General features: G+C 46.0%; 2 protein-coding genes across 3 annotated transcripts; both read left to right on the forward strand.

Moving 5' to 3' along the window:
- Positions 1 to 6,541: 6,541 nt before the first annotated feature.
- LOC103252533 (retinol dehydrogenase 16) lies at positions 6,542 to 12,488 on the forward strand. 2 transcript variants are annotated; one of them, XM_008051132.1, is made up of 4 exons: positions 6,542 to 6,990; positions 8,994 to 9,252; positions 11,172 to 11,335; positions 12,271 to 12,488. In XM_008051132.1, the coding sequence occupies exons 1-4, from the start codon at positions 6,678 to 6,680 to the stop codon at positions 12,486 to 12,488; spliced, it is 954 nt and encodes a 317-aa protein (XP_008049323.1). In that variant the 5' UTR covers positions 6,542 to 6,677. The 2 variants fall into 2 exon arrangements, with proteins under 2 accessions (XP_008049323.1, XP_021564813.1); XM_021709138.1 differs by lacking the exon at positions 8,994 to 9,252 and having other exon boundaries at positions 6,809 to 6,990.
- A 5,662-nt stretch (positions 12,489 to 18,150) lies between these two features.
- LOC103252534 (retinol dehydrogenase 16-like) lies at positions 18,151 to 23,664 on the forward strand. Its single transcript, XM_008051133.1, is given in 5 exon segments — positions 18,151 to 18,237; positions 18,239 to 18,464; positions 20,974 to 21,232; positions 22,687 to 22,850; positions 23,444 to 23,664. Coding segments are annotated over 5 exon segments (957 nt in total).
- The last annotated feature ends 1,633 nt before the right edge of the window (positions 23,665 to 25,297 follow it).

A 25,297-nucleotide genomic window follows, 5' to 3' on the forward strand; every position in this document is an offset into this window, starting at 1 on the left:
GAACTCAATTCCATTTACAATAGCAGTCAAAAAGCTAAAATACTTAGGAGTATATTTAATCAAGGAGGTGAAGGGTCTGTACAAGGAGAACTACAAAATCCTGATGAAAGAAATTGCAGAGAACACAGATGAATGGAGAAACATTCCATGCTCATGGACTGGAAGAATCAACATTGTTAAAATGACCATATTATCCAAAACAATCTACATATTCAATACTGTCCTTATCAAACTACCATTATTTTTCACAGAATGAGAAAAAATAATCCTAAAATTCACATGGAACCAAAAAAGAGCCAGAATAGCCAAAGCAGTCCTAAGTCAAAAGAATAAAACTGGAGGCATCACATACCTGACTTTAAACTATACTACTACTGTAGTAACCGAAACAGCATGGTACTGGTACAAAAGCAGACAGAGCAAAAAATCCAGAAATAAACCCAAATACCTACAACCAATTGATCTTTGAAAAAGCAGACAAGACTGGGCTCTGTGGCTCAAGCCTGTAATCCCAGCACTTTGGGAGGCCAAGGCAAGAGGATTGCCTGAGCCCGCGGATTCAAGAACAGCCTGGGCCACATGATGGGGCTTTGTCTCTAGAGTAAATCAAAAAAATCAGCCAGGCATGGTAGTGCACACCTTTAGTTCCAGTTACTTGGTAGGCTTAGGCGGAATGATCACCAGAGCCCAACAGGTCGACACTTGGATGGTCATGAGCATATCACTGCACTCCAACCTGGGCAATTGAGTGAGACTCCAACTAAAAAAAAGCAAGAAAAAATGATAAAAACATACACTGGGGAAGGGACATTCTATTCAACAAATGGTTGAAATAAAACAGAATCACTGAATAGCTACATGCAGAGAAATGAAATTTCATCCCTATCTCTGCCAGTATGCAAAAAATTAACTCAATGGATTAAAGACTTATATGTCAGGTCTGAAACCATAAAAATCCTAGAAGAAAACCTAGGAAAAACTCTTCTGGAAATTGGCCAAGGTAAAGTATTTATAGCTAAAGCCCCAAAAGCAAAAGAAATAATCAACAGAGCAAATAGGCAACCTACACAATGGAAGAAGATACAAACTGTATATCTGACAAAGGACTAATATTCAGATCTACAAAGACTTCAAACAAATCAGCAAGAAAAAATCAAATCGCCCCATTAAAAAGTGGGCAAATAACATGAACAGACACTTTTCAAAAGAAGATATACAGATGGCTAAAAACCATATGAAAAAATGTCCAACATCACTCATAATGAGGGAAATGCAAATTAAAACCACAATGAGATACTACCTTACACCAGTCAGGATGGCCATTACTTTTAAAAAATTTAAAAACAATAGATGCTAGTATGAGTGTGGAGAAAAGGGAACACTTATACACTGTTAGTAGGAGTGCAAATTAGTACAATCTCTATGGAAAGTGGTATGGAGATTTCTCAAACAACTAAAAGCAGATTTTAGTTGATCCAGCAATCTCACTACTAGGTATCTACCCAAAGGAACCGAGATCATTATATTAAAAAGACATCTGCACTCGGATGTTCATCACAGCACAATTCAGAATTGCAAAGATATTGAATCAATCCAAATGCCCATCAACCAATCAGTGGATAATGAAAATATGCTCTATATACACCATGGAATACTATTCAGCTATCAAAAAGAATGAAATGTCTTTTCCAGCAACTTGGATGGAATTGTCCAAGTGAACTAACTCAGGAACAGAAAACCAAACACCGCATGACCTCACTTATAATTGAGAGCTAAACCAAGGATATGCAAAAAACATAGAGAATGGTATACTGAACACTGGAGACTCAGAAGGGAGATGGGGGTTTAAAAAATCACCTATTTGGGTACAATGTGCACAGGTGGGGGGTGGGTACTCTTAAAACCCAGACCCAAACTATTTGCTCCCTCCAAAGCTATTACAATAAAAATAAAATTTTAAAAGAATTATATAACTTGTGAAGAGATATAGTTTAGCCTCCTCTCTTCCTATTTGGATACCTCTAATTTCTTTCTATTGCCTGATTGCTCTGGCTAGAATTTCCAGTGCTATGTTAAATAGGAGTGGTGAGAGTGAGCATCCTTGTCTTATTCCAGTTGTTCGAGGGAATGCTTCCAGCTTCTGCCTGTTAAGTATGATATTGGCTATGAGTTTGTCATAGATGGCTCTGATTATTTTGAAGAATGTTGTTTTGATGTCTAGATACTTGAGGGTTTTTATCATGAGGGCATGTTGGATTTTATTAAGTGGCTTTTTTCCTGCATCTGTTGGTGATAATAATCATGTGGTTCTTGGTTTTACTTCTGTTTATGTGGTGGATTGCATTTATTGATTTGCCTATCTTCAACCAGCCTTTCATCCTTGGAATAAAGCCCACTGTGCTGTTGAATATGGACTGCTAGTATTTTGCTAGTATTTTGCTAGTATTTTGTTGAGAATTTTCTGCTAGCATTTCGTTGAGAATTCTGTGCTAATTAGAGATTTTGGCCTGTTGTTTTCTGTCTTTGTTTTGTCTTTTTTTAAAAATTAGGATGATATTGATATGGGTTTTTAATGCAATCGGCTGGCAAGCTGGGCCCCCAAGGGATGTTGCAGAAACCGGAGCCACACTGCCAACCCAGAATTCGCTTGAAAGCTAGGGACGCGATGGCCTCCAAATGGAAAAACGTGGTGGCACCCAATGTGAGGGGCCCTCAAAGAATGTTGCAGATTTCTTGGTTTGGAGGTCAATGAGCCGAGCCCTTAGAAAGTGTCTGCTCGATGGGCTGGCAAGCTAGGCCCCCAAAAGTGCAGCAGCTCTGCTCATTTGCTGGTTCACTGGGCCAGGCAAGCCAACCACTGGTAGCTCCACCAGCCTCTGGCATGTGCAGTTTCTTGTCTTGCCCAGGAAGAATGAGGGACATGGATAACCGAGGAAGAGTAAGTAGGAATTTAGTCAGAAGATCAAAAAACTCCTGGCAGCGGAAGGGGAAATGGAAGAGGGTTGCCAGGTTGCCTCTACAGGCAGGAGTTTATATAGTCTCCAGAAGCTGCTGATTGGTTGGCAATAATACCAACCAGAGAGAGGGACCATGGTGTGACCTTGGAATTTCACCATTTGGGGGAGGGCTGGGAAGCACAATCAGGAAAAAGCACGTGAAAGATAAAGTCCATGGACCTGGAAGTGAGTGTGTTCACTCCAGTCCAAGGGGCTTGCGGGAAGTTTATTATTGGGATCTGCCCTAATTGTCTGTCCATCAGGTTTTCTAAATTTCTCCTCTTTCAATATTGAGTTCATAGAATCAGTTAGGGAAGAGACCTCCCTTCTCAATTGCTTAGAATACTTTCCAAGAAATTGGTACCAGTTCTTCCTTATATATCTGGTAGAATTCATGTGCGAATTCATCTGGTCCAAGGCTTTTATTAGTAGGCAGGTTTTTTGTTTTTTAACTGGTTCAATTTCATAGCTTGTTATTAATCTGTTCAGAGTTCAATTTCTTCCTGTTTCAGTCTTGGGAGCTTGTGTGCTCCAGGAATCTATCCATTTTCTCTAGATTTTCTAAATTACACACATTCAGATGTTTTTAATACTCTCTGATAATCTGTTTATAATACTCTCTGATAATCTTTTGCATTTATTCAAGATTAGTTGTAACATCCCTTCAATTTCTGGTCATATTTATTTGAATTCTATTATTATTATTTTGTTAATCTGGTCAATGGTCTGTCAATCTTGTTTATTGTTTCAAAGAGCCAACTTTTTAACTCAATTCTTTGTATGTTTTTTTATCTGTTTCATTTAGTTCTGATCTGACTTTAGTTATTTCTTTTTTTTCTTCTAGTTTTGCATTTAGTTTGTTCCTATTTTTCAAGTTCTGTTAAGTGTAACATTAAGTTATTTGGGATCTCTCTATTTTCTTGATGTGGGCATTATGTTATAAACTTCCCTCTCAGCTCAATTTTACTGACATCCCAGAGCTTTTGATAGGTTGTGTCTTCATTTTCATTTGTTTCTAATAATATTTTTATTTCTGTCTTGATTTTGTTGTTTACCCACAAATTGTTTAGGAGCAAGTTGTTTAATTTCCATGTATTTGTGATGTTTGGGGGGGTTCTTGGTATCAATTATCTATTTTTATTATGCTGTGGTCTGAGAAGATGATTGGTATGATTTCAATTTTTTGAAATTTATTCAAGTTTGATTTATGACTGAATATGTGGTCGATCTTAGAGTATGTCCCATATGCAGATGAGAAGAATGTATATTCTGTGATTGTATAGTGGGATGTTCTGCAGATGTCTGTTAGATCTAATGGGTTAAGTGTCCATTTTAATTATATGATTTTTTTGTTAGTATTCAACCTCAATAATCTGTCTAAATCTATCTAAAAAGGTTAGCATGGGATTGAATTCTTCCACTATTATTGTGTGACTGTCAGTGTCTTTTCTTATGTTAGGTAGCAATTGTCTTATAAATCTGAGTGCTTCCATGTTGGGTGAATATATACTTAAGTCTGATATTTTTTTCTTGTTGAATTGAGTCCTCTGCCATTATGTAGTGTCCTTAATTGTCCTTTTTAACTTTTTTTTTTTGAGTTGGAGTCTCACTCTGTCGCCCAGACTGGAGTGTGGTGGCCACTCCCGGCCACCACAGCCTCGACCTGCTGGACTCCGGCGATCCTTCCGCCTCAGCCTTCCAAGTAGCTGGAACTACAGGCGCACGCTACCACACCCGTCTAATTTTTTTTGATTTATTGTAGAGATGAGGTCTCACCAGGTTGCCCAGGCAGGTCTCGAACCCGCGGGCTCAGGCAATCCGCTCACCTCAGCCTCCCAAGACATGGGATTACAGGCTGAGCCACCAAGCCTGGTTTGAATTTCTTATACCTACACGGTGATCTCTCTAGCAAGATAAATAAGTTTTCCTAGGTAATGTCTTAAAAAGCATGTTTCAGGTTGCTCTCATTTTCCCCTTGTCTCTCAGGAATGGTGCGCAAAAGTAAGTTTAATCTCTTTACATAGTCTCTTACCTCTTGAAGTCTTTGTTCATTTTTTAAAATTCTTTTTTCTTTGTTTTTATCTGTTTGGGTTAATTTAAAGATTGTGTATTCAAGCTCTGAAATTCTTTCTTCTGCCTGGTCAAGTTTACTATTGTGCCTTGCAATGGTATTTTGAAATTCCTGAAGTGGATTTATCATCTTCATAAGTTCAGTTTAGCTCTTTCTCAAGATGGCTATATCAGCTTTCAATTGGTGGACTGCATTGTAGCCTATTTGATTTGGGTATTAATTTTCTCTAGGATTTCACTGAGTCTCTTGCCATCCACATTCTAAATTCTACAACTTTTTATAGTTTGAGGTCTTACATTCAAGTCTTCGATTCATCTTAAGCTAATTTTTGTGTATGGTGAAAGGAAGGGGTACAGTTTCATTATTCTGCATATGGTTAGCCAGTTTTCCCAGCACCATCTGTTAAATAGGGTATCCTTTCCCCAGTGTTTGTTTTTGTCAAATTGTCAATGATGCATTGGTTGTAAGACAGCAGTTTTATTTCTGGGTTCTTTACTCTGTTCCATTGGTCTATCTGTCTGTTTTTGTACCAGTACCAGGCTGTTTTGGTTACTACAGCTTTGTAGCAAAGTTTGAAGTCTAGCAATGTGATGCCTCCAGCTTTGTTCTTTTGCTTTGGGGTTGCTTTGGTTATCTGGGCACTTTTTTGCTTCCACATGAATTTAAGTATTGTCTTTTCTACAACTGTGAAAAAGGATGCTGGTAATTTGATAGAGATTTCATCAAATCTATAGATTGTTATAGGTGGTATGAACATTTTAACAATATTGATTTTTCCAATCCATGAACATGGGATGTTTTTGCATTTGTTTATGTCATCTTTTATTTCTTACAGCAATGTTTTATAGTTCTCATTGTAGAGATCTTTCAACTCTTTGGTTAGATGTATGCCAAGATACTTTATTTTTGTGTGTATGTGACTGAGATTGCATTCTTCACTTCGTTTTTGGCCTCTTTGTTTTTGGTGTGTAGAAATGCAACTGATTTGAAAATCCTGAGATTTTACTGAAGTCATTTATGAGCACTAGGAGTCTTTTGGTGGAATCTTTAGGGTTTTCTAGATATAAAATCATTATCTGAGAAGAGATATAATTTAACTTCCTCTTTTCCTATTTGAATATCTTTTATTTCTTTCTTTTCCTGATAGCTTTGACTAGGACATCCAGTACTATTTTAAATAGAAGCAGTCAGATTGGGCATCCTTGTCTTATTCTGGTTCTTAAGGGGAATACTTCCAACTTCTTTCCCTTGAGTAAGATGTTGGCTGTGGTTTGACATAGAGAGGTCTTATTATATTGAAGAATACTCCCTCAATGCCTAGATGGTCAAAGGTTTTATGAAGAGAGGTTGGATTTTATCAAATGCTTTTTCTATGTCTATTGAGCTAATCATGTGGTGTATAGTACTTGTATAAGCAGTTCAAAGAGCAGAGGTGGGGTCAAAATGAAAAATGGAAAGACAGTGATCAGTAAGGAAGTGGGGACTCCATGCCAGAGAGCCTGGAGGCTTAGCTGCCACCACAGCCCTCTGTGTACTTAAGTCTTCCTGTCTGAACAGGGGTCAGAGTGTCTTTTCACTCCAGGTTGTGTGCGTCTGTCCTCTGCAAAGCCATGTGGCTTTACCTGGCGGCCTTCCTGGGCCTGTTCTACCTTGTGCGCTGGTACCGGGAGAGACAGATAGTGAGCCACCTCCCAGACAAGTATGTGTTCATCACAGGCTGTGACTCAGGTTTTGGGAAACTGCTGGCCAGACAGCTGGATGCAAGAGGCTTGAAGGTACTGGCTGCATGTCTGACAGAGAAGGGAGCCGAGGAGCTGAGGGACCAGACATCAGACAGGCTGGAGACAGTGATCCTGAACGTCACCAAGACAGAGAGCGTCGCTGCAGCCGCCCAGTGGGTGAAGGAACGCGTGGAAGACAGAGGTATTGCCCACGTTCCACACATTGTCCTTCTCTCTTTATGAAGGGGATGCCTCCTGTCTACTCTCTGGGAAGATTCTTGGAGTGTCTTTTGAGTTGAAGTATCACTTGTCTAGTATTTCTCATCCACCAGGCCAATCTAAGCTTCTTCTCTTTCCAGTCCCCAGCCCCTCCTGGCTTTGGAACACTCTCATTGGGGAGAGTATGCCCTGCTGAGAATTTGCCTTCCAGAATTCCTATCTGTCCTCTCTCCCTATCTATCCTCTCTCCTCCTTTATAAACAGGAATTCTGAGTGTCCAGGTGAGAGAAGAGGACACTTTCTGGAGGGAGTGAAGAAGGGGCAGTGAGTGGGGAAGGTGAAGAGAACTGGATCTGGGTCCATGACCTTAGGACTTCAGCTGTCACCCTCCTTCCAGCTAAGACTGTTTCTGTTTTTCAGAGCAGGACACCAGTATGAGGACTGTCCAGAAAGGCACACTTGTAAAGGCTACCTTTTCTTTCCTTCTTTCCATTACACTAGTTTATCTGTTTTACTATAGGAGAAGAAAAGAACATGGATATCTTTTATCAAAGAACAAATGCAGAACGTGATCATTGTGGAAAATAGTGAAAGTATAAAGATAAAAACAAAATCTGCCCTTAAGTAGCCATCTGCACATAAATACTTTTTGCATATTTATGAAATGGGGATATTTTCTTCATAGTGTGTATCACATTCTATTGTCTCAAACAAGTTGACCACTTTTTCAACATAATGAAAAATAATAAAAAACATAATATTGACTGTTTGAAGTAATCTCCTTGATACAGCATTATTTATTTAAACCATATTGAGTGTCCGAATTCTGAAATTTTTTCCTGCTTTTTATTTTCATACATAGCATTTTGGTCTACTTTTACTTACTGGCATATCTGTAAAGGTGCGTGTTGATTGGATCGTAGAAATAAGATATTTTGGTGAGGGAATATGTACTCCCATAGAGCATGGTATGTTTCTCTGCAGAGAAGGAATTCATTTCCCTGGACCAATTCCTACTGATCGACAACTGCCACCTATTGTCCTCACTCAAGAGATCCTCTGCTCCTTCTCCCTGAGGTCTAGAGGTTGGAAACTGTGTTGACTTTAAGCCTTGGAATCGTGTATTTGCACATTCCAGAAAGATCTCCCCAAAGCTCAGTAAACTTAAGACTAGAGGAGAAGGATTAAAGGTGATCTTCTTGTAGGCTGGGAGGACAAGGCACTATTTTCTGGGTCAGATGGTAGAGTCTGTGTATTAGGGTTGAGGTAAGGGTGTCTTGTCTCCTTCCAAAAGCCGATTCACTAGAAGTCCCAAGTATTTTCTGTAGAAATATTGCTGAATATTTATGTTGGGTGTTTCAAGGCCAGTCCTCTGAGATCAAATACAGGATTTTTTCCACATTTCCCAATCTTAGATTTCACATCTGTCTTTCACAGCCAAACTCTACCCAGATATTAGCCTTGTCTTTTTAATTTCTCTTGTCTTTATCTTCCTCTCTCTCCTCATTTGTTTTTTTCCTCTCTCTCTTTCCTGTTTCTGTCTATTCCATCAACAGATAGTTCAACATTCACCATGCAGATCAATGTAGCTAAAGTCCTCATTACAACATTACTGTGTAAATAATTAAAATTGATCTCTGTGTTTCCAAAGTAATAAGTGAATAATATTTTTTCAACCCTAACCCTAAAATCCTCAAACACAGGGTGAAATGGTAGAATACAGCCGTTATCTACCAGGCTGTGGGCTGGGACCCAAGAGACCCAAGGAGGGAGGCTCAGGTTCTGTCCTCCCTTCCCCCCCATTCCTCCACTGCAGGGTGTGCAGCTCCCAGCCCTGCAGACCCCATGTTGTCTCTATCCTACCTGCTTTCCGTCCCACACTTATCATGAGGCCCTCACTCTCCTGGGTGTGAACTTGCGCCCTAATGTGTCCACACTCCACGGGCACATAACACAGTGTTGCTCTCTCATCTCCCTACCATCCAGGACTCTGGGGCCTGGTGAATAATGCTGGCATCTCTTTACCCACGGGCCCCAATGAATGGCTGACCAAAGAGGACTTTGTGACCATCTTGGATGTGAACCTGTTGGGGCTGATCGATGTGACTCTGAACCTGCTGCCCTTAGTGAGGAAGGCGAGAGGCCGCGTGGTCAACGTCTCCAGCATCGCGGGCCGGGTGTCCTTTTTTGGTGGGGGCTACTGCATCTCCAAGTATGGCGTGGAGGCCTTCTCAGACTCCCTCAGGTATTGAACTGGGATAGGACCCACCCTGTGTCCTTCTAACCTTGTTCTTTCAGGAAAGCCTTTTCCAGGGGCTTCCTGTAATCACAACTTCTGAAGACTTTTATGGACATCTTTCTCTGACTTGATTTGTGACTTCTCTCCTCTTCCTCTCTCTGGATGTGGTTGGCCATTCACTGAGAAGCACATTTCTGTGTGAAGGGTGGCATGAGGGCCTCAGGCCATAGGGATTAGTTAGTCATTCCTCTGTCTTGGAGGAGGCCTTCAGTCAGAAACTATCTAAGGCAGAATTGGACTCAGAGCCTGCTTAGCAGAACACACTGCTCATGTTACCGGTCCCAGGCGTAGAACACCATGTTTCAAGTACTACTCTAAAGGAAGACTCTAAACACTTCTTCCCATTGAACCTTGGTATCCAACTCACGTGAGAAATAACACAGTTGGCACTGGAGGCAACAAGGCTTTCCTTACATCTAGAAGAATCAGAGCAAGATCAGCTACAAAAGTGTGCCTTGTTCCCTATGGCCTGGGAATGTCTCCCAACAGGTAAGATGCAGACTTGATGCAGTCACTCCTCTCTCTTGTTGCATAGAAGGACTGGACCCTTCTATCCTGGAATGTGAAATACTAAAAGCTGGGGCATGCCTTAGGGCCATGGACACACACGTGCTGAAGCAGACCCCAGAAGCACTCACTGAGTCTGAGCCGGGAAAACCATTCCGACACCAGGAGATGAGCCCCATCCAGGCTTGTGGGCTCCTCCTCTTTAAGGAAGGAATGTTCCTGGCCCCAGGCCCATGCTTATGTGGCTCAACAGGGGACAACAGACAGCATGCAGGAGATGACCTTTTCCAGTAGAGTCCATGTCCATAGCCATCAAGACATTCATTTGTAGGAAACCCTTGAGGGGGTGTTTAGAGCATCTAACTCAATATAACACATACTTTTAGGTACTTGCATGAGTGCCCCCAAATACATCTTAGGATACAAAAAAAGGTTTTTGTGGCTGACCTAAAACTGTGACAACTGAGAGAGGGACAGGTTATTTAGATTGGTAGTTGTCAACCTGCACGGGTATGTGACCAAGTCAGCCACAGTGGCCATGGCAGCCACCAGACTTGGAAAGGGCCTTGGAGATGGGATGTGAGCTGAAGGGTGAATGATTCCACTTAGCAGCCTGGTGAGGAGGGTGGGAAGGGCTTCTGGAGTGAGGAAACAGTGTCAGCCTAGGCCCACACTGAGCATGGGCCAACCACCTGTGCTGTGAGCTCCTCCCAGGGTCAAAAACAAGGCCAGGCCTGAGGAGAGATGCTGAGCAGGTAGGGACAGTAGGGCTCGTGAAGGGCCTATGGGCCTTGGACAAGTGCTGCCCGTTACAGTCTTGGTAGCAGAATCCCATGGAAGGGATTTACTCAGGCAATCACTTGGTTTCATGGGCATCTAGACACCCAAGACTGCAGGGGGAAACATAGCCATGAGCGTGGGCAGCTAAGACTAGGGCAGAGGGTGTTCCTCAGAGGACGGTTGCAATCATCTAGCTCAGAGATGTCCAGGGAGTTTCCTAGGATGAGAGAGAGAGGGAGGGAGGGACTGAGGAGTGCAGAGGGGATGAAGTGGGTGAATCCTGGTGATCCACTGGCTGTGAGCAGTAGGAGAGGATAACACTGAAGTGGTGCCTTACCAGAGTATATGTAGGAGTTATAGAGAGTGAGCCTGGGAAAGGAGCACATGTAAACCCTGTAGAGAGGCCATGGCACTATCATAAATGTTATCTGCTAGCCAAAAACTTCATTTCCCAACTTAGTAAGTTTTCTAGGTCATCACACCCTAATCCTACACGGTGGTGTTATTGTTTTATTGTTATGGTTTGTTTTTGCCTTCAAACACCTCAGAAGTTTGCCCTCTGCCTGTGTGTCTTGCAGGAGGGAACTCTCCTACTTTGGGGTGAAGGTTTCCATGATTGAGCCTGGTCACTTCAAGACTGCTGTGAACAGTAAGGAGAGATTCTTGAAGAGCTTTCAGGAGTTGTGGGACCGTGCCAAGCCAGAGGTCAAGCAGGTCTATGGCGAGAAGTTTCTGGAATCCTGTGAGTGCATTATGGACAGTGGGGAGAGAAGCAAACCCTTGCCCACAATCCTCAGTCAACCATTACTACCTCCAACAGTATTAGGATTTGTCCTCCAGGCCCTGCCTTCCCCACACAGTCGGGATTATTAGCCCTACTCTCATGGTGGGTGCTGGGTGGTCAACAGGTCATGGTCAGCAAGTGCCCAGGTTTATTAGAACTCGGGACCATTGCTTATCTGAAACCCATGTTGGTTGAGCATGGTGACTCATGCCCATAATCCCAGCACTTTAGGAGGCAGAGGTGAGAGGATTGCCTGAGCCCAGGGATTCAAGACCAGCCTGGGCAGCTTGGTGAGACCTCATTGTTGCAATAAATCAAAAAATTAGCTGGGTGAGGTAGCACGTGTCTGTGGTTCCAGCTACTTGGAAGGATGAAGTGGAAGAATTGTCTGACCCAGTAAATCAAGGTTGCAGTGGATGGCTGTGGGTGTGCCACTATACTCCACCCTGGGTGACAGAGAGATGCTGATGGAAGGAAGGAAGGAAGGAAGGAAGGAAGGAAGGAAGGAAGGAAGGAAGGAAGAATCCCATGTTATTTCAAGGTGGATATGAAGCCAGCAAGGGAAGACCCTCATGGTCTCAAGGGAAACTGGCACTAGAGACAGCCAGTTTGCATGTGTTTAGATTTTGGGTGTGGGTAGAGACCTTTAATATGTGCAGTCCAGATGTTCCAGAAAGAGAGACAGAGGTCTCTTAGTGGAGAATAGTTGTTAGTGGCAAAAGAGGGGCTCTCCTCAGGGAATTTGGATGAAGGTGGGGCTCTCCTCAGGGAATCTGGGGCACTGCTTTGGTAGTGGAGCATCAAGTTCTCAGATACTTTCTACTCTAATTTGACCCCAAAGCAGAAGCAGTTGCAGGTGGAAGTTGACATTGTTCTTTTCTCATTCTGAACAGACATGAAGAAAACTGAAAATCTTGAGCAAAAGTGCACAGAGGATCTTTCCTTGGTGACAAACTGCATGGAGCATGCGCTGACCGCCCACCACCCCCGCACGCGCTATTCCGCTGGCTGGGACGCCAAGCTTCTCTACCTCCCCATGAGCTACTTGCCCTCCTTGCTGGTGGACGCCATGGTCTACTGGGGCTCTCCAAGACCAGCCAAGGCCCTCTGAAGCCAAGACCGGGTGCATGGTAGGTAGAGCTCGATGCTGTGTGAGGGGTGATATGTCATGGGCGGAGGAAGGAAGCTCTCAAGTCAGCAAAGCACCTAGTCCATCCTCTTCCTCATCCCCTCCACAGGATTCCGCATAGAAATTACTCAAGACTCTGACAGTATTAGATGGAAAGAACCAGGGTGTTCTGCTGAAGAATGAGGACCCAGTAGCACTCATTGATGCCCTATTGCCTTGGGTGGCTTCTCAAGACTTTGTGTCTCAGCCAGTTCTGAAGAATCCACGCAACTGGGGATGGTGTGAACAGGTAGAAGGAACCTCAGCCCACCCTACACCATCCCTGCCTCTTGCTCACCTCCCGGGCTGTGCATTGGCTGCCCCAGTCTACACCTCCTGTCGCCTGGAAATGGCCAGGAGGAAGTGAAGCTTCCTCCTCTGAGATATCCTGGATGGGGATGAGAAGACCACCATCAGCCCGATCCCTCAAACCTCAGGTGCCAACTCCACAGGCACTGGCTGGGATGTGGTATCCTCAACAGGGATCCTGACAGAGGACACAGAAACACATTTTTGATTTCTCTTGAAACCACGTATTTCTTTGAATCTTTTAAAATTTTAAAATAAAAATTCAAAGTTCATCAAGCGATTTAAACTGTGTTCTTGGATAGCAGGGGCATAGAACCTATGGGAGAAGGAAGCCGGTGCTATCTTCAAGGTTGGGGGGTAAGAGAGATGAGCTAGAGAAGGCTGTGAAGAGAGAAGCTGGATCACCCTTGGCCTCTCTCAGCCCTTCCTGCCATAGAGGTGATGGTGATTAATTCTCTATTTTTGTTTATTAAGTAGCCTGGGGTCACAGGAATAGATGAAAGAACAAGCAAGCAAGAAGACATCAATAAGGGACTGCCAGGCCCCAGATTCCTCCTCAGGGGACACCGATGGCACCCTCTCTGTGGCCCTCAGCGCCTGTCCCTCACCTTAAAGTCATTGCATTTCCCTCTGGTGCCGTCCCTCAGGTCTCACACCCCACATGCCCACACCCACCCCTCCAGTGGCAGGAGGGACAGTCACTTCTGGACTCATCTTTCATTTTCTGCTGACTTTGTTGAACACCTGCTGTATACTGGACTGAAATTCCTTTGAATTCTCAGCGCTTTCCGAGGTCCCGGCTCTCAATGTCTTCAGTATTCTGATGATGGTGTAAGTGGGCACTCAACAGAGAACGCATTAGCAGGCAGTGATGTGCATTCCAGGGCTCAGAACAAAGTATAGTTGGATGCCTGATGCCAACCAGGTATTTTAGTTTACTTTCACAGAATAAAAATCAGTGATATGGATGCTTTGAGGGTCCCTGTGTTATTGACAAATCAGTGTTCATTGTACAAACAGAAAGTGAAGTCAGATTCTTGGAAAACATGGAGTAAGTTAGTGTTAGGCATGTACATGTTGAAGGTACAATGATGACCATGAAAAGTCCTTGAGGAGCTCCAAGTCCATGCGTCCTTTAGTGTCAGGCACTGTGCATCCACCCATGTTGCCCCACCTGGAAGCAAAGCAAGAGTTCCATATGCAATCGAAGTCTCCTGACTTTTCATCATATTCTCTCTATATACACACAAAGAGAGAGACAGAGAGAGAGAAAAACATAACAAATTGCCGATTCTATTTATAGCTCACCGGGGTAAGCATTCATGAGGTTTGTCTCATGTCTTGGAGTCTTTCCCCAAGACAGCTGCAAGGGTACAAAACCCTGGTCCTCCATGCTGGGCCCCCTTGCAGTATGGAGATGCCGGGAGGCTGGACCTGTCCTCCTCATCATGGGCTGTAAGTCAAGGCAACCAGCGTTGCCACCACAGAACAATGGTGGCCATAAAATGTCTGATGTAAACCAGTCACTCCCTGCCCCTTGGCAAAGTCCCCTTTTGCCCCACTTCCAGGTTCCTTTCCTCAGTGAGGGAGCTTGGTCCAGACCCGTAGGCCTGTGCAGGTCCTGGAGCCCAATCCCACAGAGCCCACGGGAGCCACAGAAGCTGCATTCACGCCTTCTCTTAGCTAGCCTGGTCAGCCTGAGGAGCAAAAGGTCATTGAATCCCAGCCTCAAGTCTCCTCCCCTACAAATTCTGATCTACGGCGCCTGCAGGGTGTGGGTGGTTCGTTCTTTCTGGAACCCCACTCCAGGCTTAGTAGGGGCTGCACGCCTGTGGGGCTGGAAGCAGCTTGCACGATGAACCCCACCTCCTGTCTTTTCCACCTCTGCTATTCCTCTCTTACACCTACTTCTGTCCGTAAGCTCCATGATGGATGGAGATGGGGTAATGCTTGGGGTCGCCGTGTCGCTGGGGACAGTGGTCCCCCCAGGTGGCTGAGGAGGGAGGATTCCTGGGCTACGATCCCGGCGGATTGCCCCAGGACGCCACCAGGGGGCGCACGTCCTCCAGAGAGCACAATAGCTCAAAGGTACAACCCTGGATCCTGGCAAAGTTCTCCCTCCCCCTGAGTGCCGAGTTGTCACCGTTGGGACATCATGTGCAAGAGTCTCTGTGGATAGACTTGGTGAAATGGGGTCGCCTCCACGCCGGAGACACCTCTAAAATTTCACGTTCTGCTCATGGCTTCAGGTGAGGGAGTGCCAACCAGATTGATTGCTCCTCCCTCTGACTGCCTCACTGCCTCTCTTGGACTTTCTGGGATTGCTCCAGACTCTGGATTGGGAATCACCTGCCTCTCCAGCAAAATGCCCTATGACTCTCGGGATGAACAAGAGTTAAACAGCAGGTGTGTAAATTGGGAAATATCTCTGTGCGTGGCCAGAGGATTCATGGTTTGAAAAAGACTGATCGCTGAGCAGATTTTAGGTGTGTGACCAGGCAAAGGAGGCTAGAGGGCAATGGGCTGGGGAAAGAACATCTTCAGGAGGTGAGAGGGTGAACACTGTTGTACTTGCTTTCTGTTAGTTAAGCCATTCTTCCCTCACAGCAGCTCTGGAGTTTTCCTTCCTGCAGGTCCCCAGCCATCATTACCTTCTTTCCTCTTTTTGGCCTCTGAGGTTCGACTCTTCATTTGGGATCCTGTCCAGGAAACTACCTAACAGGTGAGGACCTATTCCTGTCCATGCTTTTGCCTTCTCCTTCTAATCCTAGAGAGACTGGTAGTGATCTAGTTTTCCAAAGAGTGATTCTGAGAAACCCCAGGCAGACAGGGCTAGGTCACCTGCCCAAGGTCACTTTAAGTTTGTAGCAGAGGTGAATTTTGAACCCACCTGTGTCTTGATTCAAAGTGCATCATCTTAATTAGATGATTTGGAGCCAGGTGCAATGGCCCACTCCACTTTGGGAGGCTGAGGCAGGCGGACCACTTGAGTTCAGGAGTTTGAGACCAGCCTGGGCAACACAGGGAGACCTCAACTCTACATAAAAATCAAAAACTTAGCTGGGTGTGGTGGCACGTGCCTAGAGTCCCAGCTGCCCGAGAGGCTGAAGCAAAAAGATCACTTGAGCCACTGCACTCCAGCCCTGGCAACAGAGTGACACCCTAACTCACAAAAAAAGTGTCTTATCAAGATCAGAGTATGGATTCTGAGCAGGAAAGGCATAAGTAAGACAGTTCTAACAGTGGGATTTAAGACTGGAAGGCTCCCATGTGTGTGTGGTAGGGATTGGAGCTGGACTAAGGGCATCAGTGAAGACTGGGAGACCAGGAAATGGTGATGGGAGATGTGCCCTCATGTCAAGGCATCCTTTGGAAAGCCAATGGCATCTATTATAAACTACACGAGTGGATACAGGAAGAAACGTACCTGCCTATTGCAACCCTCTGTGTTCTTAAGTCCTCCTGTCTGAACAGTGGCCAGACTCTTGTTTCACCCCAGCCTGTGTGTGTCTATCTCCTGCAAAGCTGTGTGGTTCTACCTGGAGGCCCTTGTGGGCCTGTACTACCTTGTGAGCTGGTACCTGAAAAGGCAGGTTACAGACTTCTTGCAGAAGGTCATGCTGTCATATTGCTCCCTGCCAGTTTGTCCTTCTGGACCAACTCATTTTTATAATCATCACTTGTTCTGTGTCTGGAGTAAGTGACAGTAGACAGAATGAACTCAGCAGTTTAGGGGTGTCTGAAGTGAGGCTGGGACTCTGTGCCAGGATCTTGATGCTCACAGACTCTGGCATCATTTTGAGTCTTTGCCTCCCGTGCCACTGCTCACCCAGTTAACCCCAGTGGCAGCTGTTGCATGGCCCTTCCCCTTACAGTCACCTACTTGAGTTCCTCACTCAGCTTATCATCGGTGGGTGCCTGGTCCCGGGGGATGAGGGAAAATACTCTTAGGCACAGACTTCTGGGGAGGCTGGTGCGTCCTCAGTCCTTGACATTCTCCAGTCACCCGGTCACACCACGAGCCTCCCTTGTAGGAGGACCCTGCTGCCTCTTTCTTCAGGCCAGGGGAGGGACAGCCACGCTGGGGCAAAACCCTTTTTCTCTAATAATGGAGGCTCAACTAGAAGTAGAGACTTCCAAAGAAGGGAGGACATGGAGTGCACTTCTTTGGAGGTTTGAAGAGCCCAGGACTAGTCTTCGCTTTATCTTGACACCATGAATTTATCTGAATGATCTTTGCCTCAAAAATGTAAGTTCAAAAGTGCATAAGAGAATCAGGAAAGCATGAGGTGTGGCTCCAAAGAAAAGGAAGCAGGCGCCTTCATGGAGGTCAGGGTGTGACAGGAACAGACTGAGGAAGAGTTTGAAGGCAGAGGTGGGATTATCCCTGCCCTCCGTCACTCAGCCCCTCCTACCACGGAAGAATGGGGCAACGGTTTCCTTTCCCGGGATTTATCAAGTAGTCTGGAGTCACAGGATTAGACACAAAGATGGGCAAACAAAAGAAGCTTGATAAGGCATGGGCAAGGTCCCAAATCCCAGGTGGACATCAAGGCTTCCTCTTCTTCCTAGCAGCCTCCCTGTGGCCCCAGCGCCCCTCCCCTCTCTCAGCCACTTTGCACTCCTCTGTCCTGCCATCCCTACCCATCCCATTCCTCTACCCCTCCGATGACATTTTCTGCCAGCCTTCATTGAGCATCTATTGTATGTATTCCCTCGAATTACCCAGTGCTTCCTGAGACCCTGGCTCTCTGTCTTCACAATTTTGAGATGGTCTAAGGATGGACTCAACAGAGAAAGCATTTTCAGCAAGTCATGTCGATTCCCAGGCTAAGAATAAATTGGAGTTGGGAGGTACCTCCCAGTCTCCTTAGTTCACCTCCCTCAAAAAAAGCAGAGTTATGTGAACTTCAGGTAATTTTAGACCATTGAACAATATGTAATAATATTGCGCAATTTACACTGACAATCGTTTGGAACATTACAAAAGCAAAATTTCCTGAGGGAAGGACAAAAAACCAAAGAAAGTTCTGAAGTATAAGATCTGGATTAGAGGGGTGCTCCCATGTGACAGGGTAGGGTGGAGTCAGCAGGAAGTCTGGGTTGAGTGGCTGGGAGGGGTAGGGCTGGGAAAATCAATAGCGTGTCTGACCAACCCTCTTAGGATTTGGTCACAAAATCACTGAAATAAAAATTCAAAAGTGATTGATTTCAGGAAGACATCTGAAAACTACACAATGGAGAGTGCTAGAACTCGAGCACACTGTCACCTTCAGACACTGTCCTCTGCAAAGCCATGTGGCTCTACCTGGTGGCCCTCATGGGCCTGTTCTACCTTGTGCACTGGTACCGGGAGAGGCAGGTGGTGAGCCACCTCCCAGACCAAGTACGTGTTCATCACCGGCTGCGGTGCTGGTATTGGGAACCTGCTGGCCAGACAGCTGGATGAGAGAGGCTTGCGGGTGCTGGCTGCGTGTCGAACACAGAAGTCAGCAGAGTAGCTGAGGGACCAGACGTCAGACAGGCTGGAGACATTTGTCCTGGATGTCACCAAGACAGAGAGCGTCACTGCAGCTGCCCAGTGGGTGAAGGAGCGTGTGGGGGACAAAGGTATCACCCGGTTCTTGTTTGTGTCTGTTTCTTCTCTCTCTCTCTGTGATGGGGAGACCTGTTTGTGTTTGTTTCTTCTCTCTCTCTCTCTCTGATGGGGAGACCTGTTGTCTGCTAACTAGGAAGATTCCCAAGATGTTTTGATTTTCAAGGACTTGAGCTTTGCATTTTCTGGAGCAGAAGTCCTAGTGATTTTTGGCTGAGCCCCAAGGTGGGATGATCCCAGTCTGTGTGTAGGGCTCACTTTCTGGAGGTCCTTGAGCTGAACCTTGAGGGTTGGCACAGGGCAGGGTAACGGGGAATGGGCCGGGCTGGATCCAGGCTCATGATCTCATGATTTTCTTACCTTTTTTAATGTAATCCTTCATGAAATTGCATGTCATTCTTGCTCAGGGGCTGAGCTAATCTTCTCTGTATCATTCCAGTCTTAGTATGTGTGCTGTTGAAACAAGAACTCCACATTTTCTTATTGGTACCTTCATACCTGTCCTTCTTGAGGGATTTCAGATTATCCTTACTTGACTCAGGAGGGCATTGGGGCTGGGAAAGCTGAAGGGTCTTTCCATCAAATACCAAGTGATAAATCCTGCTCTTTCTGTTCTATTATGCTGCCTGTTCTTTTGGTGAAAAGGGAGATCATTAATTTCTTTGTTCTGATTATACATATAAAACATGTTGGGTCAGGCATGGTGGCTCAAGCCTATAATTCCAGCACTTTGGGAGGCCAAAGTAAGAGGATTGCCTGAGCTTGCAGGTTTGAGACCAGCCTGGGCCACAAGGTGAAACCTCGTCTCTACAATGAATCAAAAAATTAGCCTGGCTTGGTAGCATGTGCCTGTAGTTCTGGCTCCTTGGAAGACTGAAGCGAAAGGATCGCTGGAGCCCAGCAGGTCGACGCTGGGGTGGCTGTGAGCTTGCTACTGCATTCCAGCCAGGGCAATGGAGTGAGATTGACTCAGAAAAAAAAAAGGTCATTGTAGAAAACATAGAAGAGGATAAAGGCAAAACAGTCTAATCCCAGTCTCCAGAGCTAATTACTCTCTACATCGTGTATTCTGGCATCAACATTTTCATCAAGTGTCTTCCTAAATGTAATATTCGGTGTCTATACCTTTCAGCATGTTGAGAGATCATAATTGATTTCAGCCAACCTATGCTGTTGGATGCTAAAGTTTGATTCCCACTTTTCCTGACATAAATGACATCTTGGAAACGATTCTGTAATAAAGTTTGTTCACATGCTTAGCAATGTTATTCAAGTAAAGTAAAATAATCGGATCAAAGAATACTATTTCTTTAAGGCCAGGGAAGTTCTCTGAGTAGAGGAAGGACTGATATTGCAGACCTTATTCTTTTACCAGTATTCCTAAGGTCAAACTCTGTCTCCCCTCACATCCTCCCCCAGTTCTCACACACTGAAAATGCTGCCCTGTTGACCTGAGGTCTCTAGGTTGGTAACCCTGACTACTCCAAGTCCTTGGTGTTTTGTCTGTTTTCCTCTGTATCTTCCATAGAGTCTTCCTGAAAGCTATGTGGGCTGGAGAGCTACAAGAATAGAGCAGCAGTGACCTTTTGAATATTCCTTCCGTGCTCTGAAATTTCTGGGTAAACTGGGTGAGCTTTTATTCCTGAGCAGGTGTTGTCTTGGAATTGAGGCAGATTATATCACAGCTTGTCCCCTGATGTTCAACACAGGGCCTGTTCTCTAAATTTCCCCAGTCTTCAGATTTCAGGAGTGTCTTTTCCAACTAAGGTGTAGAAAGCAATTATCTGTATTTTTTATTTTTCGTCTTCCCCTTTTTCTTTTTTGTTTTGTTTTTTTGAGTTGAGTTGGAGTCTCACTCTGTCACCCAAACTAGAGTGCAGTGGCACACTCCCGGCCACCACAGCCTCGATCTGCTGGGCTCCAGCGATCCTTCCACCTCAGCCTTCCAAGTAACTGGAACTACGCTACCATGCCCGGCTAATTTTTTTGATTTATTGTAGAGATGAGGTCTCGCCAAGTTGCCCAGGCAGTCTTGAACCTGAGGGCTCAGGCAATTCACTCACTTCAGCCTCCCAAAGCGCAAAATTACAGGCTGAGCCATCGAGCCCAACAGTCTTCCCCTTTTTTCTTTCTCTTCTCTCTTTTTCCCTTGATTTCTGTCTCTTACTCCATTTCTCTCATTTCCTGTCTCCATCTCTCTCCTCTCAAGAGATATTTCTTGGGCACTCACTATGTCTTCTCAAACTCTGTCCAGGCACTTGTATTGCCTGCTAGATGCAGGCACTGGGGGCAGAGATGAAAAGGACCATCGCAAACCCCCACAAGCTGGAAAATGTGCAAACCTTGACACTCCAAAACCACCACATCCTTATTTCCCCTCCCCTACTCTTTTCCCTTATACCATGTAGCACATTCTTGTTGACTCAATAAATAACATTTAACTTGAAGGTGAGCTTGCACCCTAATGTGTCCACACTGCACGGGCACAACACAGTGTTGTTCTCTCATCTTCCCACCATCCAGGACTCTGGGACCTGGTGAATAATGCTGGCATCTGTCTGCCCACGGGCCCCACTGAGTGGCTGACCAAAGAGGACTTTGCGACCATCCTGGACGTGAACCTGTTGGGGCTGATCGATGTGACTCTGAACCTGCTGCCCTTAGTGAGGAAGGCGAGGGGCCGTGTGGTCAATGTCTCTAGCATCACAGGCCGGATATCAACTTGTAGCAGAGGCTACTGCATCTCCAAGTTCGGTGTAGAGGCCTTCTCAGATTCTCTCAGGTATTGGACTGTGATAATACTCCTGCTTCTATTCTAACCATGTGCTGCTTGGTCTCATGGTTATCTAGAGCAAGGAAGAAATACCCAAAAGGTCACTGTTGTCCTATCCTTATAGGCCCCCAGCCCACATAGCTTTTGGGAAAGCCTTTGTGGATTCAGTTTCATCACATGCTTAGAGGCCCCTTCTTGGAGATTCCTCCCTGTCAACAACCTTTTTTATGGTTTTGAGAGCCATGTGTTGGGAATCACTCCTCCATGTTCTGGTAGAGAGAAGGGCCTAAAAGTTTATATAACAGACCTCTGACCCTACCAAGGAGGCACGCAGGCAGAAAATGTCTGAAGCAGGTTGGAACTGAAACAAGAAGATCAGAACTGAAACAGCATTGCTCCCTGGTCCATGTCCACAGCCACCATGATATTCAGTTTCGGGGAGCCTTTGTGGAGGTAGAAAGAGCATCTGACTCAGTATGGCACACATTTTCAGGCACTTGTCTGAGAGCTCCGGAAATGTGTCTTAGTACAACATCAGGGTTTTGTGCCCGACCTAAAACTTTGGCAATGAAGAGAGGAACAAGAGATTTAGATTTGTTGTTTCCAACCCTTATAAGGGTGTGACTGAGTCAGCCATGGTGGTTATGACAGTCACCAAACTCCAGGGTTCTGGAGATGGATGTGAGCTGAGGAGTAAGAACTCCATTTGGCAGCCTGGTGAGGAGGGTGGGAAGGGCTCCTGGATGAGGGAATGGCTTCAGCCCAGACCCAGCGTGAGCATGAGCCGATTGCCTTGCTGCAGGGTCCTCCTGGGGTAAAGGACCAGGCCAGGCCTGAGGAGAGAGAGGCTGGGCAGGTGGGCACAGGAGGGCTCAGAGAGGGTTCATGGGCCCTAGACAGGTGTGGCCCTTCATGCTATTGTCAGTGGAACCCATGGAAGAGATTTACTCAGGGCAGTCACTTGGTCTCATGGGCATTCAACACCCACTGACTGCAGGAAGCATCTTGGCCATGAATGTGGGCAGCTAAGACTAGGGCAGAGGGTGCTCCTCAGAGGACAGTTGCAATTGCCCAGCTGAGAGATGATCAGGGAATTTCTTGGCAGGGGAGAGGGAGGGAGGGACTGAGGACTGTGGAGGAGGCGAATCCTGGTGATTCATTGGAGGTGAAGAATAGGAGGAGATGACACTGAAGAGACACCTCGCTGGAGAATACATAGGATTTAGAGCTAGTGAGCTCAAATATGGAAAACATGGAAACCTTACACAGCAGGAACGCCCTCATCATCAATGTTACCTGCTAGCTGCTGTACTTCCCAGTGCGCCAAGGTTTCTAGAGTATCCTATCACCATCCTGTGCTGGGTTTGGGAGGGTTTTGAGGGCTTTTGCTTGTTTGTTTGGCATTTTTTGTTGCATTTTGCCTCCCCAAAACTCAGAAGTCCTGCTCTCTGCCTGTCTTGCAGAAGGGATCTCTCCTACTTTGGAGTGAAGGTGGCTGTGCTCGAACCTGGTTATTTCAAGACCAAGATGACTTGCACTGAGACATACTCACCAGGCATCCAGAAGTTATGGGAGCAGATCAGGCCAGAGATCAAGGAGCTCTATGGCGAGAAGTTTCTGACATCCTGTGAGTGAACTGTGAACAGTAGGCAGAGAAGCAAATTCTCAACTGGAAGCCTAAGTTCACCATTCGTTCCTCTGACACTATTAGAGGCTGCCTGTCCTCCAGGCTCTGCCTCCCTATTCAAAGTGAGGACAGGTAGCCCCATTTCCAAGGTGCTGTGTGGTCAACTGATCACCTAAAGAAAGAATCTAAGCTTGCTAGAATGGGAACCACTGTCTCATCCAAATCCCCTATTATTTTGAAGGAGAAACTAAAGCCTATGAGAGGAGATAAAGATAAAGCCGAGGACTCATGGCCAGCTGAGTTTAGAGACAGTTGATTTGTATGGGCTTAGATTTTGGGTGTGGATAGAAACCTTCCATTCGTGCGGTCCTGATATCCCAGGAAGAGGGACAGAGGTAGCTTAGTGTGGAACAGTTGTTCCCTCTGGGATGGAGGAGCACTTGCTAGGAAATGTGGATGTATGAGACTTGGAGCATATCACGGGGCGGGGGGGGGCTGGGAACTGTAGAAACTTTCTTCCTACTTAAGAGCTGCAAATGGGAAAGGAGGGTGTGTGTTAGTACATTACGGATATTTTTTTTAATCCTGAGCAGACATCAAGAAACTATCAGAAGCATTTTTGTCAAAATGCAGTATGAATCTGTCCTTGGCAACAGACTGCATAGAGCACGCACTGACCGCCTGCCACCCTCGCACGCGCTACTCTGCGGGCTGGGATGCCAAGCTTTTCTACATCCCTATGAGCTACATGCCCACCTTCCTGTTGGATGCCTTGCTGACCTGGGATTCTCCGAGGCCAGCCAAGGCCCTGTGAAGCCAAAACTGGGTGCCTGGTGGGTGGAGTTGGGTGCTGTGTGAGGGGTGCTGTGTCATGGGGAGAGACATAGGGTGGTGGGAGGGAGCTCCATTGTTATGAGGAGACTTAACACACCTTCACCCTCATCCCCTCCACAGGATTGTGCTGAGACGTTACTCAACACTTGGGTATTCTGCTGAAGAATGGAGACCCAGAAGTACTCATTGGTGTCCCACTGCCTTGGGTAGCCACTCAAGACTTTGGGTTTCTCAGCCAATTCTAAAAAAGTCCACATAACTGGGGATGGTGTGAGCAGGTAGAAGGAATCCCCACTTTGAGGAGTCCTCACTTTGGGGAGGGCATGAACAAAGGTGGTAGGGGAAAACCCATACCGACCATGTCTTCTGTCCACCTCATCAGGGTGTGCCCTGGCCCTGGCCAGTCTACACCCTCGCACAGGATGGAAATGGCCTTGAGGGGGAGACAGCGCCTCTCCTCTGGAACCATCTGCACACATGGGGTGGAGATGGGGAAGGCAGCCAAAACATGACCTATGAGGCCTTAGGTGCCAACTCAGCAGAGACTCCTGTCATCTGAGAGTGGGAGGCATTGCCAGCCTGGGAAGAAGAGCCTTCCATGTGGTCCCACAACCCTCAGAGTCCCCACTTTCATGGCCTGTAGCTTTGGTTTGAGGTCAGGGGAACACTGCCTTGGCCAACAGTCAGCATAGAGCCCCAGGAGGTACTGAATCAGGGCAGTTCTGAGTCATCCTTATCCAGGTCCAGAGCCAACCTCTGGATCTTACATGTGAACTCAAGAACTGGGATACCTGCCGCCCCTGGACCTGCTCAGCACTGAGTGACATGATCTGACTTCTTGCAGCCAAGACTCCCCTGTCCACTCACCCAGGAAGCAGGCAGAAACTGGGAGGTGCTTCCCAGATCCAGTAGAGGAGATGCTCTGCCTGGGAGTGTGGATGAAGCAGGTGCCTTTGGTCACTTCCCACCTCCATCCCCTGTGAGCTTTGGGTCTGTTCTTCAGGGATGGATCCAAGGTCTGACCTCCTCCACCTCTTGGTATAGAATGCTGGGTTTTCCCAAGTTGACACCTGTTTTATCTGATTCTGGGATTGGCTGAAAATATTGGAGCGTGGAGATGCATTCTTGACCCTTTAGGGAAGTTTGTGTCCTGGTATCTCTGTCAGACCCTCTGAGACGGGAAGTTGTGAGCTGGTAGCCAGGCTCATCCTAGGAACGGTGACCCTGAAGGTTGTTCCAAGGAGCCACCTTAGGCTCCAACATCATCCTGGTTTTGCATTTTATGCAATTATGGGCGTGGCCCCTCAGAGATGTGAATCTCTGGTTTCCTTATTTCCTTTACCTCTGTCCCTCCCACCCTTCTGTGAGTTCTTTGCATAATCTCTTTTCCTCCAAGTACTGACCCTGAGAATTTCAAAAGTCTGGCACCAGTTCTCTGTCCCCCTACATCTCGTCCCCTCTCAGAGTCAAGGACTCTGTGCAGACCCTTCCCTCAGCTGCCCAGTGAACTCATGACCCCTCCTTATCATGTGACTGGAGAGTCCTCATGGATGCCCTGAGTATCGCCTCCCAAGGAGTCAGGCTTGGGTCGCCCAGAGCTTTCTGCTTTCTGA

The sequence above is a fragment of the Carlito syrichta genome, unplaced genomic scaffold, assembly GCF_000164805.1.
Source record: "Carlito syrichta isolate Samal-C Ts95f unplaced genomic scaffold, Tarsius_syrichta-2.0.1 Scaffold166458, whole genome shotgun sequence".
In the NCBI taxonomy this organism is placed as follows: Eukaryota; Metazoa; Chordata; class Mammalia; order Primates; family Tarsiidae; genus Carlito; species Carlito syrichta.